Below are 18,705 nucleotides of genomic sequence, written 5' to 3' on the forward strand. Positions count from 1 at the left end.
ACTTAGGGCCCTTTCTCCTACCCTTATGTTGGGCAGGCCTTATCTCCAAGTGCAGTCCCTTTGATGTCAGTGGGAGCAGAATAAGGTCCCATTCAGCATGATTAAGGGTGGCAAAATTGGAGTGTGGGTGAAGCAGTTATAGGAATTTCTAAAAACTCTTTTGAAAACCCCCTTTTTTTAATTGTATATTCTTACTTAGTAGAGATGGGACCAGGCAACAATGCTCTGAACTGGATCCAGATCAAAATTTCCCCATGGCTGTTTGGGTTTGGCCCCATCTTTGTTACTTATGAAAGATTTGTACAGAGTAGCTTTTTAATGGGATGTCACTAATCTCTGGAGTTTTCATTGAATCTCTTGTTGAAAGCCTGAACAATGTGAATATTTAACCCTAAAGTGGATATTATTGCTGTTAGCTTTCAAATTTATTTGAAGAAGTATCTTTATTTAAAGCCCCGCCACCCTGAACTGGAGTCTTAAAGTAACTACAGTACTACTATTTAATGCAGGGCTTGACTCTCCTGCCGGCACAAGAGAGGTGCAAATTGCACCACCCTGTACCAGTGGAGAAAGTGTGCGCCTGAGGGGATTAACCTCCTTGGGAGGGCAAGAGTGTTGGGAGATTATGCCAGAGGAGGGCAGCTTTACATTGCAGACAGGGCTTCATCTCTTGTCATGGAAGAATTAATTAAATTTCAAAATAATACCTATCTAATTCAACTAGGTCTCAGTCCTGCACCCACTGAGTGTTGCCATTAATGTCAAAGGATGCAGGATCAAATTCCTAGGTATTGATGCCATGCTCGTCACTGGGCTATGTTAAACAAGCTTCCTGAGTTCCTTTGCTTGGGATAGGAGCAGTGTTTGTCTGTCAGCGACGGTCCCTCCTACTGACTAAGGAGCGGTGTTGCATAACTGTATGGGATGTTCCCTCCATTATATAACAATATTTTTACAATCCCATATTTGCAAGGATTGACCCTCACATTTTTACATAGTGAGATTTAGGGGGAAACAGGACAAAAAATCCTTTAGGAGGTGATAACCCTTTTCCTTCTCCCCTTGATCCAGTGAAAAATATTAACTGGCTCCAATGGCCTGTTGTACTGACATGTAGAAATTCAATATTTGTGTTGCTCTAAACTCCTATAGAATGGGTAACAAAAGTGATGCTGCTTCTAGTTAAGGACGAGTAACTAAAAAAACAATCCCAGAAAACTTCCATGCAGTAAGGAACCATCTCTGAAGTCCTGCTACTGTAATGTATTTCATGATTGTTTAGTTAAACACAAGTACATATATTTGTTTGTTAACCAAACTACATAAAATCAATTCCATCCCTACTCTCTGCTTTGAATTGATTTTTCTTGGTTCTCTGTTCTGTTGAACTCTGAATCTTCTCTTAGCCTCTCTATCTAATAAGTATTTTTCCTCTTTTTCCCCCCCCTTCCAAGTGATTTATAAAACCAGTTTGCTGCATCTCCAGCCCAGGCAGATGACTATTTATCTCCCTGAAGTGCGTAAGATTTCCATGGACTATATTAACCTGCCTGTTTTCAACCCCAATGTTTTCAGTGAAGATGAAGATGATTTACCAGGTGAGGTTGAATTCAATGTCTGCACAATTCCATGGGTTTGGCTAGTTTTGAGGACAGATTCTTTCACTCCCTGGCCCCACCCCTGTAAATAAACAAACAGAGCAAATCCGTATTCTGTGAGTTCCCTTTACGGAAAGGTCCTATAGAATTTAATAGGATTGAAACTAAACAGGTTTCTATAGACATTCCATTTAAAAGCCTATAGAATTTATTAGAGAATTACATCCCTATGAAGAAATTCCATTGCTTAGTTTAAAGTTCAGCAGAAAGTTAAACATCCTCTATTAAATTCTACAGGAATTCTCCACAGAGTGAAACCCTTTATATACATCTGTGGGGAACTAATATTGTAGAAGCCTATCAGACCCATTCTTGGGATATGACAGCAGCAGCACACAGCACTGCTGTGCCAGACACTTGGGTTTGAGAGGAGCTGAGATTCCCAGAGCAGCGAGGACTCTGCTCAACTGGAAAATGTGATATGCTCATTCAGTTTTTTATTTATAATTATATTTAAAAGGATGGCAGGAATATTTGAGTAGCCTCTTTTTAATGTTACAATCTGGGATGATGTGTACATGATTATCCGGCCCAGACGTGAGAGACATAATGGGAGACCCCAGCAATGCAGGCAGAATTGAGGATGCAGACGTGGCAAATGAAAGCAGGTGGAGGCACCAGGATCTCCTTCTGTAAAATTAAGCCATGCAAATAAAGAGGCTGGCGCAGCAGCAAATCATTTAAATTACTTTGCTTGCATCATTCCTATAGTGTAGAGGGCAATGGGGAAATTCCTGTTCCATGGTCACATTTCATGGGAATCCAAAGTGTGGCTTCATGGAGACTCAAGTCTCTTTAAGGAGGAAGGTGTGGAAGAAAGTTGAAAAATTACAAACCAATAAGGGATTGGTCCAAAGACCAACGGGAAAGGCTCCTGTTGCCTTTCCTGGGATTTTGGATTGGGCCCTAAAGCCCTGATCTCTTAAAGCACTTGACAGTATGTCTAACTTCAAGCATCAAAGTAGCCCCATGGACTTCAATGGGACTAATCAGATGCTTGAAGTGCTTTGCTGAATCACCAGGCCTTTGATGGTGTTCAGCCAAGAACATTGAAGGAACTAAGGCACAAAGCTGTGGAGATATGGAGGAGGGGATTTAGTATGTATTTGAAAACAATTGCTGTTCTCAGCATTAGATATTTCCTAACATGGAGCCTGATCCAGCTGCCATGAACATCAATGGAAAGACCCACATGGACTTCACTGAGAGTTGGACTGGATCTGTAATGCCTAATCCGTTTATTTGAAAAGAGCTAAAAGACGTGCTGTGTGAACCTCACCTCCATTTTAAGGAGACTGGGGGAGAGTTAAGGAAAGTGCAGTGCAATATTTGGACAAGTATAACCAGGGGTGAAAGTAACTGAGGCCACTTACCGGTACGGGGCGGGGTGGCTCTAGCCCCCGGAAGGGGCGGGGCCGTGGGTGGAAGGGACAGGGCTGGGGGGGTCAGCATCCCCCAGCCAGCCCTTCCAGTCCAGCTGGCCCGCGCCTTTCAGGGCTCTTGTGTTGATTTAAAGGGCCCAGGGCTCCGGATGCCGTTGCTGCCATAGCAGCAGTAGCATTTGGAGCTCCAGGCCCTTTTAAATCGCCGGCCCTGGGGCAGCTGCTCCCTTTGCACCCCCCCTGTCGGTGGCCGGGGGGCCAAAAGGGGCAGGAACGTTAAAGCGCTGCAGGGTTCTCGGCCGCGCTTTAACATTAATGCGGCCCCCGCTGACGAGGGTAGAGGGGGGCGGCGCAGCAACATTAAAGCGCGGTGGCGGGAAAGGACCATCCTTAAAGCGCTCCTGTGGCAGCGCTTTAATGTCCCTGCCCCTTTTGCCTCCTCTGTCGGCGGCCTGCCAGGGGGAAGGGGCAGTGAAGTTAAAGCACTGCCGCGGCAGCGCTTTAAGGACGGTCCTTTGCCGCGGCAGCGCTTTAACGTTGCTGCCCCTTTCCTCTCCCCCTCCCCCGCGGCAACACTGCCGTGGCAACACTTTAATGTGGGCTGGGTATGGGCCGGTGCGGGTTCTTACCGGTACGCAGTACCGGCCCGTACCAGCTCACTTTCACCCCTGAGTATAACCTCATCTGATCAAACTACTATGAGATCTGATAGAACTCTTTAAAAGCGGATAAAAAAACATACTGTCCTGTTCTCCTCAGCAATCTTCCTCTTCTCTTTTCTGTCAAATATCTCCTGAAAATTCACTTCTGATCTAGCAAATAGAGTTTATGTAGATTTTCAAAAAGCTTCCCACAAGGTCTCCTATAAGAGACTATTAAGGAAAATAAATAACCATGAGGTAATGAAGAATATCTTGTAGCTTAAAAATAGTGCTTAAGCACTAGGAACTAAAGCTATAGTAAACAGCTGCTCTTGGGCTGAAGAGCAGTCAATAGTGAGGTGCCCCAGGGGCAAGTTTAATATAACCACTAATGATTTTGAAAGGAAAATGAACAATGAATTGATTTAATTTGCATATTATGCAAAAAATCAATTGGGAAAAAGCCATCGAGGAATGTGAGAAACTCCTGCTAGATTTAAACACTTCGGGATATCTGACAGCATGATGGCAAATGGAAATTTTACTTGGATGAGTGTAAAGCTTGATAATCAAATCTCATGCTTCAGGGCATAAATTGATAACCTGTAGCCATCAGAAAAAAATGTATGACAGGCCAAACGTATATTTTGCACAGCTGGCCAGATACTTTACGGTTTTGTTTGTTTGTTTTAGCTTTTTCCCTTCCTCTAAAACAACCTGACAGAATTGCCCTGAAAATTTACCAGCCCAGCCACAAAAATCTACTCACCTACCCTTTGCCATGATGATTGATGTTGATGAAAAAGCTAATGCTATCAGAAAAAAAGTTATCCTTGGTGAGTGGGTGAGTAGAATTTTGCAGATATACAAAAGAATCAGGTATTGGCCATGACTAGAGTATTCCAGACTAGATGGATCTGGGTTTGATTTGGTCCCATGTTTCTATGGGTATCATACATTCTAATAATCATGGAGACAAACGTAATAGATTTACATACAAATGCCAGTTCTAATTCACCAGTCATCCTTCATGTCTTTTATTTAAGAATCATCATCAGGGAACTTTGCAAGATTCTTGGGGTAATTGCTGGTGCAATAATTATCCCTTGCTTATCATACTGTCCATTTAGGTCAGATATTGCCAGAAATCAAACCTGTGCTTCAACTTTGGTACAGAATTAATTGCACTGTATAAAGGTGAAGTCTAACAAAGGGGAGAGTTTAATAAGGCTTCTGTGTTAATCCACATCACAGTGTGACTTGACTCCCTTACTCACTGCAGTGGTGATGAAACTAGTCTCTTAGCCTTTTCTTTCCCTCTCTGCCTTCATTTCCTTTTGTTGGCACCATGTGTTTCCTTTTAACTCTGCCACTTCTTCTCATTTTGACTCCTTTTCTTTCCCTTCTCACTGTCCCACTAATCCCCATCCTTCGCACTCCACTCTCATTCACTAATTCTGTCCCTGATCCAAAGGTACCAACATTTTAGAAAAAAACTTTTCCAAGATAATCCTATGAGGATGCAAGGACTTTAGGGGCTATAGGGGCAAGAATGTGTTTTGGATAGGAAGGTGTCAAGTTGAGGCTTGGTAGGGGGTACAGGAGGTGTTGAGAGGAAGACAGGAGGATATCTGGTGGTTTGGGATGGTCTGAGGGAAGCAGGAGGGCAGTCGATAGCTCATGGGAAGTTGCCAGAAATGAAAAGGAGGTACCCGATTTGGCTTCTGTCCTTTCCACTCCACTGAAACAATCCTGGCCAAGGTCAGTGATCCTCATTTGTCGTTGTGATTTGTCAGCTTCCCTCAGCACTGTAGAGCACTCTTTCTTCTCCCATCTATTTTTGTTCTTTCTTGCCTTCTGTGAATTGGTGCTCTTTTGGTTCAATGGCTCCTCATTGCCCTCAGTCTCTTGGTATCTCTTATACTCTGGACTCTCATTCACTCCCTTACTTTCAAATCTACCTCTCTACCCCAAACCTCTCCCCATCTACCGAGTTTTGCATCACAAGCTACCATTCAAGCACTTCCTCTAGGAGTAGCACCACTAGTTCCAAGCTCAGTCTTGAATTTTTTGGGCCACACCCTACATTGGTGTAAACTGAAATCAATTGAGTGACAGCAGTTTACATCAGCTAAGAATATGGCCCTTTATTTTTCCTCCTGACCTCTTTGCACCTTCTCCTTTCTCAGTCTCCATTGACAACTTTATGATCTCTTCTGTCTCCTGTCCTCAAAATCTCAGTGTCCTCTTTGACTCTTTTTTCTTTTTCTCCTCACACTATATTCAGTCTCTTGCTAATGATCTGATCCTGCTCCCATTGAAGTCAATGGGAACATTGCTGTTGATTTCAATGGGAGCTGGATCAAGCTCCATGTCTTGTTGCTACTTTCTAATGAATATCACCAAAATCTATCCTTTCCTCGCTATCTCCACTGCTAAACCCTCATTTGCACCTGGGCCCTTTCACATTGATGATTGTAACCTTCTCTTACACGTGGCTTTTCACCTATCCCAGTTCCAGTCTATTCAAAATGTTGCTGCTAAAGTCATCTTCCCTCCCCAGTGCTCTGACCAATTTACCCTATCCTTGAATCCTTTCATTGGCTTCCTGTCTGTTACGGCATCAAATCCAATACCTGGCAATCATAGTGACTGTAGCTGCCTGTCATTTCATTTCCTCCATCCCACCCTTTCTCTCCCTATGATCCTCCCATTTCTCTTGTGGTACTGTTGCCCTTGTCACCCCTACATGCTGTCCTGCGCTCTTGCAATACTCTAACTTTTCTTGTCCATCTCTGTCTCCTCCTTCAAATGCCCCCTAAAAATTTACTATTTCCATGAATCATCGTCCTCACCAGCCTCAGCCTTCCCTTTCCTGAACGGTCGTTCTGTGTCTTGTCTACCTTAGATGACAAGTTTGCGCCTTCCTGTCTGTTGGGAAATTGCCACATAAATTTATAGCGCTGTACAAAGCCCTAACCCAGGAAAACACTTAAACCCATGTGTAGTCCCATTGACTTTAATCTGGGACTACTTCCTTGCCTAAAGTTACATGCATATTTAAGTGCTTTGCTGGATCAGGGCCGAAATGATTGTCATTAGCTGGAGTATGAATGATGATATATTATGGATTACCAGATTGCCAGTAGCACAGATAAAATAAAGTTATTTTGCAGCACACGAGGAGGGAATCTAATAATCTCCTTTTTTCCTTTCTGATTATAGCAGTCTTTAAACTGTGCTTATTTTGATTCTTATTGCAGTAACTGGAGCATCTGGAGTCCCTGAGAACAACCCGCCCTGCACCGTCAATATCCCTATTGCTCCTATTCACAGCTCAGCGCAAGCTATGTCACCGACTCAGAGCATAGGACTAGTCCAGTCCTTGTTGGCCAATCAGAACGTGCAGTTGGATGTCTTGACCAATCAGACGACAGCTGTGGGGACGACAGAGCATGTGGGTGATAGCGCAGTGCAGTACCCAGTCTCAAGCAGGTACTCCAATCCAGGACAGGTGATTTTTGGAGGAGTGGAAATGGGGCGCATCATCCAGGCACCGCCTCAGTTATCCCTGCAGCCGCAGGGTGCAATACAGATGGCGATAATGGATCACAGAGACGGAGACAGAGACCACGAACACCACCAAAAGGCAAAAACTTTACGGCCAGTGCAGCAGCTGGCAGAAGGGGACGCTGTTGTCTTCAGCACTGCACAAGAAATACAACTGAACAAAATGAACCCGCCCCCTCCTTATCCTGGAACCATACCAGCTGCTCCCACTGCACCACCACCTCCCCCGCCTATCCCGCCCCAGCCACCTATGGATCTCTGTCTGAAAAAGGGAGACTTTTCCCTTTATCCAGCAGGACATTATCAGACCCCTCTTGGCTATGAGCGAATAACAACCTTTGATAGCAGTGGGAATGTAGAAGAGGTGTGCCGGCCTCGAACGAGGATGCTGAACACTTATACCCTGCCAGGTCCCGGCAGCTCTGCCACTTTAAGGATTACAGCAACAGAGAAGAAAATCCAGCAGCCCTGTTCCAGTGCTACCCTGAACAGGCTGACGGTTCCTCGTTATTCTATACCGACTGGGGATCCACCACCTTACCCAGAAATTGCCAGCCAGCTGTCGCAGGGCCGTAGCATCACACAGAGGCTGGACAGTAGCATTATCCATGCTACTCTGCGGAGGAACAGCAGAGAGGCAGCTCTGAAAATGGCTCAGTTGGTCGACAGCCAAAGAGCCACTTTACAACATCCACCAAAACCTAAGAGCAATGTTGTGACAGCACAGTACCAGCAGAGGGCACCGACAGCTTTATACACCTGTAGCCAATGCAGCAGTAACAGCAACACGAGTAGCAGCAGTGGTGGGAACATCAGTAATGCCAATGCTAGCAACAGCACTTCCAGTATTAGCAGTATGAGGCCTGACGTAACCACTGGGAGCAGTTCCCAGCACAGCTCTGTCATTGCTCACTCAGTCAGTACTTCGCCCTTGGCCTCCCAGTCCTCATACAATTTGCTGAGCCCACCTGATAACTCTCGTGATCGGACCGATTATATCAATTCTGCCTTCACAGAGGATGAGGCACTTTCTCAGCACTGTCCAGTGGAGAAATCAATAAGGCACATGCCTGTAGCCTTGACAGAGGCTGCCGTTGGTGTGAAGCGGCCACCCCCGTACCAATGGGATCCTATGGTGAGTGAGGAGATATGGGTTCCTCAGGAAAGGACAGCTCAAAGTTCAGTGCCCAATCCTCTCAAACCTGCTCCCCTAATAGGGCAAGCTCAGCATCTTGATATGTCTCGAGTGTCATTTGTTTCCCCCAAATCTCCAACCAGTCCCACTGCCACTTTCCAGATGAGTTATGGGGTTGGAGTACCTTATCCAGGAAACTACAGTGCCCCTCCTCTCCAGGGAATGCAGGCCCCCTGCTCCCCCAAAGAAGCTCTGGCCCCAACACAGTTTGCACAACAAGAGCCAACTGTAGTGCTTCAGCCAGGTTATCCATCTAACCTCTCCTATTGCCCCTTGCCACCCATGTATCCAGGAAGTAGCACTTGCTCTAGTTTACAGCTGCCACCAATAGCCTTGCACCCATGGAATTCCTACAGTGCATGCCCACCTGTACAGAATTCCCAAGGCACTTTGCCCCCCAAGTCCCTTCTTGTGGTGGAGAAGCCAGTTATGTCTCCGCCGCCAGCAGAGCTTCAGGGTCATGTGGGCACAGAAGTAATGGTGGAGACAGCAGACACCTTCCAGGAGGTTCTCTCCCTCACAGAAAGTCCCATTCCTCAACGGACAGACAAGTTTGGGAAAAAGAACCGGAAGCGCCTGGATAGTCGAGCTGAGGAAGGAAATGTGCAGGCTATCACAGAGGGCAAGGTCAAAAAGGAGGCAAGGACACTGACTGACTTCAACTCCCTAATATCCAGCCCTAGGCTAGGAAGGGAGAAGAAGAAAGTCAAGAGCCAGAAGGACCAGCTGAAGTCAAAGAAGCTGAACAAGACGAATGAGTTTCAGGACAGTTCAGAGAGTGAGCCAGAGATTTTTATCAGTGGGGATGAACTGATGAACCAGAGCCAAGGCAGCAAAAAGGGATGGAAAACCAAAAGGAATTTGAGGACAGCCAGTGAGCTGGATGAGTTCAAGTGCCGGAAGGCCAATGAAAAAGAGGATGGGAGACTGGGAAGCCAGGGCTTTGTGTATGTGATGGCCAACAAGCAGCCCTTGTGGAACGAGGCGACACAGGTGTATCAGCTGGACTTCGGAGGACGGGTGACCCAGGAGTCTGCAAAAAACTTCCAGATTGAGCTGGAAGGACGACAGGTAGGATGGCAGCAGCAATTGCAGTGACAAGGTGCCCGGGGGGAAAGATACTCTGTTCTGCTCCCTTATCTCTGAGAGTGGGGTGCTGCACTGTGCTTCTAACTTACACAAATCTTCCTGCGCTTCTATAAAGAGCTTCTTAGTTCTGCTGGTAGCTCTGTGATCAGCAGTTTTTAAGAATGATGTTCAGCCTTTACATATATACAATGAAAGCATGTTTATATCCTTTTCCTGTCAGACCCGGGGAAAAGCTCTCTTTTAATCTCACTATTTATCACTTCTAAAGAAATGTACTTTTAGTAAATAGTCTTAACCTACAGCATTACAGGGAAAAATCCAAGAATTTTGCTCTTAATACTGCAAACTCCAGTTGCAGTTAAAAATCAAGTTAGAAATTGCTCATGATAGCTAGTTTGATAGCATTAGTGAATCCCAGTATATATACTCTCTCTCCCCCCCCCCAAATACATAAGGAAGCAGAGATAAAGATGTGAGCAAGCAACCAGTCTCCCACCAAACCCCAAATCACTCCCAATGAACAGTGACCAACAGTACCTGTGAGGAGGCCAGCTGGTTCTTATATCCAGAGGAGCAGAAGCTATGGCCCTCCCATTGGAGTAGGAGGATCGTGTGCTGCTCATGAAGAAGAGGTCTTTAGATATTTCAGAAAACCAAAATCAGAAGAATGAGGTTCTCTCAGTTTGTCCAAGTGGGACATTAATACACCAAAACCAGACCTTAGTGGGCTGCTGACAGGCTAGTATAGTGGCTAAGGCACTGGACTGGAACTCAAGGGAGCTGGGTTCAGTTCCTGGCTTTGTCACAGACTTGCCTGTGTGACCTTCAGTCAGTCACTTTTTCTCTGTGTCTCAGTTTCGTATTTGTAAAATGGGAATAGTACTTGCCTACCTCCCAGGGGTAAAATATGTTAATAACCGTGGGGGGTTCGGATACTGCAGTGATGAGGGACATAGAAATACCAAGATAGATTGTCAGCATAAACCAATGGAAATGTTAATTTGCTTACCTATCTTGACCACTGATACTGTCCAAAAAACAGATGGCTAATAACTTCAGAAGGACAAATACGAAAGCAGTGACATTGGTTTCTACCCAATATGATATATGCCAGTTTCCCCTTCAGCTTGTACTGCCCTTGTCTTGGAGGCCGGGGTCCAGATTTATAGATCTATAGATGTTAAGGCCCAAAAGGGATCATGATCATCAGAAAGAGACAGCAAAGGAATAGGCGTGAGTGTCATGTAAGGTGTGTGACCTTTGGCAGGTCTGCACACCACCACCAGAGATTATAGAGGCCTCTTCATACTGCTCCGGAGCTGTGCTTGGGGAAAGGATGGAGACTGGTGAGCTAGAGGGAGACGTGAGCAGGCTGGAGTGATGCAAATTGTCCCCCTTCTGGTCTTATAAAAATTAATAAAAAAAGTAAAATCTTTCCCTCAGAGCTCCTCGCCTATAATTTCCTGGGTGTGCTGTGGCCACATGGAAGCCCTGGTAGCAGTTTCCAAGGAATTTGGAGGGCCCCCAGAGGTGGTCTAGAGTCAAAGGGCCTCTGTGCAGATGGCCCTGGCCTTATGCATATGCCAGGGACCCACGTGGGTCAGAGGAGTTCTGCCAGGTTTGGGGCAGAGCCTGCTGTGGCTTTCTCCTGGGATAAAACTGCCTTCCTGATAGGGTGATGCAGTGGGATCTCTCTCTGAGGATCCCCTGTGGAGATCCTCCTCTGATTTGTCTGAAGGAGCAGATGGTACGGACCTTAGTCCTGACTCAGCATCAATGATTTCAGTGGAGTTAAGTCCACTTACACCATGGCTGAATCTGACCCTGGGTCTTTTAAGGCTGTGTATTTCCTCTACAGAGTAGATTTCTATGGGCCAGATTGTGATGTCCTCACTCATACTTGTACTTTGTTCTGCGACTGGCCCCACTGATTTTGTATGGAGTAAGGTACTATTCAGTATGAATAAGGATATCACAGTCTTGCTTTTTGCCTTATTACTTCTTGGTCTCTCCCTTCTATTGACCTCTTGTTCCTTGTTTTTTTCCTTCCCTCCACCTTCCACCCTTCCCCAGGTAATGCAGTTCGGAAGGATTGATGGCAATGCTTACATTTTGGACTTTCAATATCCGTTTTCTGCAGTGCAGGCCTTTGCAGTTGCTCTGGCTAATGTGACTCAACGCCTCAAATGAAAAGAGCAGAGACTGGAGAGAGAAAAACGTTAACAAAAACTTCTCCTAAGGTCCGAACTGGAAAATGTCAGGGCGGCCTGTTTTTGGTGCACAAAGGCGCCAGGGAGTGAAGAAGGCAGTAAAACTGGAAAAATCTCTTGGTGCCCAAAAGAGGGCATTAACTTTAGTCATTATTGGGGTGGGGGAGCTGTTTGTTTGGGTTGTTTTTTTGTGGGTTTTTTTTTTTTAACATTGTGCTGGGGTTTCAGAAAGAGCATCGGGTGAGAGCCATTCAGTGTTATGTTGGGAAATGTGGCTTTTGGCTTGTTGTGGTGGTTCTGCTGTGTTTGCTGCAGTAGCTGATGTAAGCTCGTAGCGGGGTTAAAAAAGACTGCTCTCTTTGGTAGACTGCCTTATATCATGCTGTTCTTTTTAAAACAGGGAACATAACCTTTTTTCTGGTCCAGTTTGTACTACTACATCAGTGATAGCAGGAAAAAAAAAAAAAAGCTATAATACTTGAAGACACAGGTTTCTTCTCTGATCATAGCTGAGCACTGCAGGTACCAAGGAGGTTTACGAAGGTCAATATTTAATTTATAAATACTGATGTATTATTCAGAAGAGAAACAAAACTGTTACATTGGATGGTTTCAGAACACATTTCATCGAAGAAGTTTGTGTCTGCTTTTTGTGTGTGCTGTTACTTGGGATAAATGTGTTTCACTAGATGATGGAGAACAGAGGAGGGAGGAGTTGTGAGAGTTGCATATGTACATGTATAGGTAAGCAGTATTCTTTGACTTGTACTACACGTGTGTAGTACGTGATGCAGCCTGGTGTCACACATGGGCAAGGGCTACACCTGCTCCTCACTAAAAGATGTTTACACGTTAAGAACAAAATTGTTAAAATAAATAAAATGGGCCCAGTGAGTAAAATTCTTCTAAATCTATGGTGAATCAGAGCATTGCTTTAATTGGGAAAGAGAAAGGCATGTGATGACAGTAGGGGATTTCTCATCACTGCTGCTTGGAAAAAAGGGAGAAAAGGAAGAAAATATTGGAGAGTACCGCCCCTTTCACCGATCTCCTATTGGAGTAGAGCATTATAGGCTGTAGTTTGAATGGTTAACAGTCCAAAAACAGAACGGGAAGCCAAAATTTATATAGCTGGTTATGGCTTTTTAATCAACTATATACAGTAACAAGACTGTTTCTAACTGCAAATCTGTCTTATAGAAGTCGAAGCCTGCGTTAGGTGTTTCAGTGGGTTGCTTTAGGGGAGAGAGATTCTGTTTATTGCTCTAGTGCCCTCTCTCTCTCTCTCACACATGCACACCCATTTCTCTGTTGAATACAGTTTGATTTGGAAATGCTTCCCCGGTACCACATGAAAACCCTGATTGTTCATTAAATTAAATCCACAGTAGGTTGCAAAATGTAACTGTAGATTTCCTTTAAAAATACTCTTTCAAATCAGAACACATTTAGAAAGATGGGGTAGTGGCTGGTTTATCTCTGTCTGTAAACCTCAGTTTTACTCCTTACTAGGAAACCCTTCATAACTTTGTTTGAAACACAAACCATACACCAAGGGAGTAAAATACATCACTGTGATTGTTTGAAATGTCTGTAAAGGTAGGCTAGGCTAAGTAGTCTTGATTCATTGCAGGGAACCCATCGCGGGCCCAGGACCCCCAGTGGAGGAAGGGATGCAGCAGCTCCCTGGCTCCAACCTCCACTGGGGACTCTGAAACCAGACAACACAGGGTAGGTAATGCTGGCCAGAGACAGGTTTTGACAAGGATATCTAGGGATGTGCTGATTCAGATGATTTCCCAAGCAATCTCCACCAGTGTGGCCCCAAAAAGACCCACCTGCAAGATAATGCTGCCCTTCTGTCATGGAGCCCCTGGGGAGAATGGTGGTATAATCCCTGTATCATCGTGGGGCTCAGCAGTCTCTGCTTGCACATGGGAGTGGATCAAGCCCAATATTTCCCTTGGCATTAACTCTTCTATTTGCTTTTATGTATTCACTTTTGTTGAAACTCCATCAGTTAGGTATATATCTTTCTGTTACAGAGGAACCCCACCTCCACAGTTATTTAGTAGCTGATTTTAGTAACAGCTTCTGGAGTGTGTGTGGAGGAGGAGGTAGACGGATCAAATGGGCTTGGTCCTGCTGACTTTGAAATCAGTGGGAGTTTGTCATCGACTTCAGTGGGAGCGAGACTGGGCCCAAAGTCAGTGCAGAATTACGTGCTGTCTAGGCAACAGGCTTATTCCTTACTCACATGATTTCAATGGCACTACCCATATGAGTGAGGATTGCGGGGCTTGACCCAATGGTGCTTCTGAAGAGATCCGAATAGCTCTAATTAATCCCATAAGCAACTCATAAGCAGTATTGGAATATTGAGAAGTGTGCACTGAACATGTTGAGGCCAAAAGCATATTGATTCATTTCTTCTTTTAGGAGGAAAGGTGTTCTGTTGCTTTTTAGAAATAATCCTCTTAAAGAGACATTGTCAACTAGTTTTAGGCCAAGAATGCAGATTTGATGGAATTAAGTATGTTTGCATGTGTTTGTGCTCAGCATACCTCATCTAAACAGAACTGTTTTCATACTGTTGTTTTCTTTAACTTTCCAGGCAAAGGTTTGTAGTCTTTTTTTTTGAACATTCCCCTGCAGTATTAAGAACCAAATTAACAGCAGCAATGTGCAAATGCAGGAAAACCAGAAAGCAAATGTGGCGAAAACTTAAGTGAAACCTGCCAGTCTAGTTTTATTATCCAGGATCCATTGGTATTTGGTTCTGGTAGCACACAGGGTCTTGGAGCTTTCCAGACATAGAAGAAGGCCTTGTTCCCACCTTACGGAAGCACAAAAACAAACACCACAAATGGTGAAAATGGTGATTTCTAACGTTCATTCTGTTTTTATGTTATAAGGTAAAGAGTTTTTCTTCTGTAAGTATGTTGACAGTGTCCCTTTAAGGCAACAATTTAATGGCATAAAGACTACCTAGGGTTAGGGACAGATTCTGCCCTCAGTTAAGTATACACAATTCCTGCTGAAGTCAACTGAGTTGTGTATATGGACAACTGGGTCCTAAATTATGAGTGTACAGTTGCGTCTTAAATTATGAAGACAGCAGGTCATAATGATCATTCTCCTTTTTTTTCTTCGTATGTTGAGAGAAAATTTAAGAAACAACTTTAAAAGCCCTCCAAACTAATACTTCCACTAGGATGATTTTAATCATGAAGATCGCTGTTGCGTTCAAGCCAAAACACTAATTTTACATTTTATATTTAAGTGTTACAACTTAGTTTTTGTGTAGACAATTGTAAGTTCTTCTAGGAAGAAAATAGCAACGTGTTCTGAATTACCTAATTCTTTTATACGTACAATAGTTTCCAGTAGTTCAATATGGTTTTCAAAAGCTTTTTTTTTTTAGTTGTGCAATAATTGTTAAGCCAAGGGGCTTATGTTTTGTTTTTTTTGAGGGGTTGAGTTATTTTTTAAAGATAATTTAATGCAAATTTCCTGTTAATGTCTGAGTCAAATTATTTATCTTGCTTAATGTAATAAGTGATTTAGGGTTTATTTTATTACTATGTACCAGTGAGTTATACACACTTTCTTATTTATATGAAAAGAGGATCTTTGTAATTAATTGTTTGCTAGCAATATGTTTTGCTGCAAGAAATTGTTTAAGAATGTGTATAGGACTTTTTTTGCTGGACAATATTCAACATTTTATAACGTAGGGAAGAATCTTGTTTATCAGGCAGTTGGAAAAAGTAGATATGCTATTGGGGATTCTGTAGATTACATACAGTGTAGATTTTTGGTGGCGGGGGGGGGGGGGCCTGCAGAAATCTGTCCTCTATACTGTGTATTTTCCCATTATGTTTTAACTGGCTTTTTCAGTCACAGAGATGGTTTAAAAAACACAAATCATGATTTGCTTTCTTTTCTTAGAGCTAGCCTTGGTTTTGAGGTACAGAACAGAGGAGGGTTCATGTATAAAATAAGTGTTTTATATAGGCTCACTTTGGGTGACATTCATCTTTGTGCAGAGGGCTAATACACAGCCTATGCATCACTGAAATCCTATTTAAGGGGCCAGATTGCCTGTTGTGGTCAAGTTCTGCTCCTGTTACAGCTCCCTGATTCTGAGGCTAATCTGAGCTGACCCACAGCCCTGGGAATGCTTAGAGTAGCTGAGAAGCTTTAATTGGCCCTACAGTGGAGGATAGGCAGAGCGGAGCACCATTCCACCATGTGCCTATCTCCCCGACATGCCTCCGGCTCCAAGAGTTGAGAGAGCAGCTGGTGCAGGACTTGACTGCACCAGCTTTACACCAGCAGTGACTTCCCCCGTGCCAGGGGATTTCCCTGCTGGCGGATTTGCAGCCAGAATCCATCCCCATTGCACTGCCTGAGTGGCACAAAGGGGCCAGATTTCATTTGACAATCTGGCTCTAGCCCTCAAAATGTGGTTTAAGTGGGTCCAAAAAATAATACACAGACCTTGTCGGCCCTCTGCAGAGGAGTGAATTTCATCCTGAGAGCCACTGGTACTATTCATCCGTAGTACTATGGTTCTAGAATAGCAGAAATAAGGTGGGGGGGGCGCGGAGATGAAAGTAGCATAAAGGAAAATTATTGGGTCAAGTTAATAGTTTTACATTCATTCCCAGAGCAGGCCATGGCAATTTCCATATACAGTCAGAATGATCTTGTGTATTAGTACAGTAAATTTGCACTAGGGGCCACTTCAAATAGCCACCATCTTAAGCAACCTCTTTGAAGTTTACCGTTTACCAAGGTTTACCGTTCCACTTCTGTTCCATGTTTCAATGAAGATTCACTGCCACTATGAGGTAATCAGACTTTGCTTGTGTTTTGAGTTGTTGCTTCAGATAATTTGAGTGCAGGTATTTCTGAAGTCTGTTTTTTGTGGCTATGTTACATCTGGGTGCCCAATGAGCATTTGGCAACTGTGTAAATCTTCATCTGAAAGGGTGAACATGATGGAGGAGGAACAGCTTTGACAAAAAAGAGGGAAGAATTTGGCTTCTACTAGCTTGAAAGATGGTGTTTGCCAGAGCAGTAGTTAGTTGCACTATAATAAAAGTGGCTATTTCTACAGGGCACAAACTACTCTACGCTGTTGGCGACCTAGTGCTACGTTGCCAGCACAGAGTCCTATTGATTTTAGTACAATCCTGTACGGGCACAAGGGTCTTCACACATGAATCCCTCTCCGGGATTAGGGCTTAAGGCTGTTGCTGCATGTATCATGCTGGAGTGAATGACGCTATATTACCATCTCCCAGGAGTGGGCTCAAAAGGGAATCATTTTAAGATTAAATTTTTTCAAGTGTGCACAAATACACAATCACACAGAAACTTTAAGGATTAAAAAATCCAACCCAGCACGGAGCACTGCATGTTGAGAAAAGTTTTAGGAAAGAATTGCTTTGGGGTTTTGATTGTTTTGTGCTGCATCTGCGCAAATAGGAAAATAATAGCAAGAACAGTTAACCAAGTAAGAGGATAAAGGAGGAGTCACTGAAGCAATTTTTGTTATAAAAATTAAAAGCAACTCTATGCCCATAATTCTGCAAATCTGTCTGTGCAGGCAGGCTCCTGCACTGTACAGATTGACTTGAATGGGGCTCTGCAAGGGTCTGTCCACACAGATACAATTGAACAATTGGGACCATAATGACTTTGCGGGATGAAAGACAACCCCAAACCACTTCTCTCTCCAAAATGTGCATAGAAAAATTGGATTCATAATGGTAGACAGATGTAAAGGTTCTGTAAATGTTCCTAATTGTTCCCCTCCAATTTACACTAACTCCAAATTTAAAAATAAAATCCAATACAGGAGTTTTGGATAGTGACAAAGCTGTCTGTCTGAATGTTTACTTTGGCCAGATAACTGATTGTGAAAAGATGGCCAGATTAACAGTTGGTTCAAATAATAAAAGTGTTAAGATTAAAAATAATAATAAAATGGAGAGAAACATTTTCGTATAATGTTAGCAGATGATTGCGTTTTCAGTATTTCATCAAAATAGTGCTCAGCATAGTTCCCATCAATCTGTGTTATTTCCGGTTCCTTGTTGATAAGACTTGTAATTTTCCTTTCTTTTCTTTTGTTAGCTTGGTCTATGTTTTGCCTCTGCTTCCTATTCTTTTATTTCTTACTGCGTTTTTCTCTCTTCTTTGTGGATGTGTGTGTTGGGGGGGATGGTGTTTAAGATCTTGTTTGTTGTAGATGCAAAATATGTAGTGTTGTTGAATCGCATGGGGATGCATTTGATTGAAAAAGGCACGGTAGTATTGCCTGAAAAAGGTTTTTTTTGCATTTGTTTATAAATGCATTATTTTGGTACTGTAACTTTTGACATTATTTCTGAATTTATTACTACCGTTTTTGGCTTTATTTTTTTTTAAACAAGTGTGCAGTCATGCGGGTGCCGAGATCTCTAGCCAAATGACCCAGCATGTTCTTTTCAAGCCTTCGGGGAACTTGGTACACGGCTGCGTACTATTACATACGTACACTATTTTAAAAACATCTTTCTGGAAATGTTGGGTTTTTTTTTAAAATATGCCATTCAGAACCAGGTTTTCATAGTAATTATAGACTTACCCTGATCTGCCTCTCCTTTTATGTATCTTGTGTAATAGATTGTATGGGTGGTACCTAGAAAGCATTAATGGTTTCCCTTTAATAATGTGGTTTGTCCAAATTCTTTACTGTCTACATGATTGAGAGATGGACTGATAGCCCTATTTTTCCTTGATGATTTGGAGTTGTCCAGCTGTTGCTTAATAAAATTTCGCAGACTAGAAAATCTGACTCGTTTGTTGTATCTTGCTTCTTGTTGAACATCCTGAATGCTTTTAAAACAGGAGACTAGTCTTAATCGGAAATACATTAATATTCCAGAGCCAGCTTTCTTATAGTTT

General features: G+C 43.4%; 1 protein-coding gene and 1 long non-coding RNA gene across 5 annotated transcripts in view; one reads left to right on the top strand and one right to left on the bottom strand.

Moving 5' to 3' along the window:
* Window positions 1-15,554, top strand: part of TULP4 (TUB like protein 4) — a 272,567-nt gene extending 257,013 nt beyond the window's left edge. Inside the window, exons 13-15 of the mRNA XM_074948695.1 lie at window positions 1,455-1,598; window positions 6,945-9,517; window positions 11,609-15,554. Of these exons, the coding sequence (XP_074804796.1) occupies window positions 1,455-1,598; window positions 6,945-9,517; window positions 11,609-11,725 (2,834 nt within the window). The 3' untranslated portion in view covers window positions 11,726-15,554. The remainder of the gene's footprint in view (window positions 1-1,454; window positions 1,599-6,944; window positions 9,518-11,608) is intronic.
* Window positions 1-18,705, bottom strand: part of LOC141985018 (uncharacterized) — an 86,795-nt gene that overhangs the window by 27,342 nt on the left and 40,748 nt on the right. The gene's annotated exons all lie outside the window — the stretch shown is intronic.

The sequence above is a fragment of the Natator depressus genome, chromosome 3, assembly GCF_965152275.1.
Source record: "Natator depressus isolate rNatDep1 chromosome 3, rNatDep2.hap1, whole genome shotgun sequence".
Classification (NCBI taxonomy): domain Eukaryota; kingdom Metazoa; phylum Chordata; order Testudines; family Cheloniidae; genus Natator; species Natator depressus.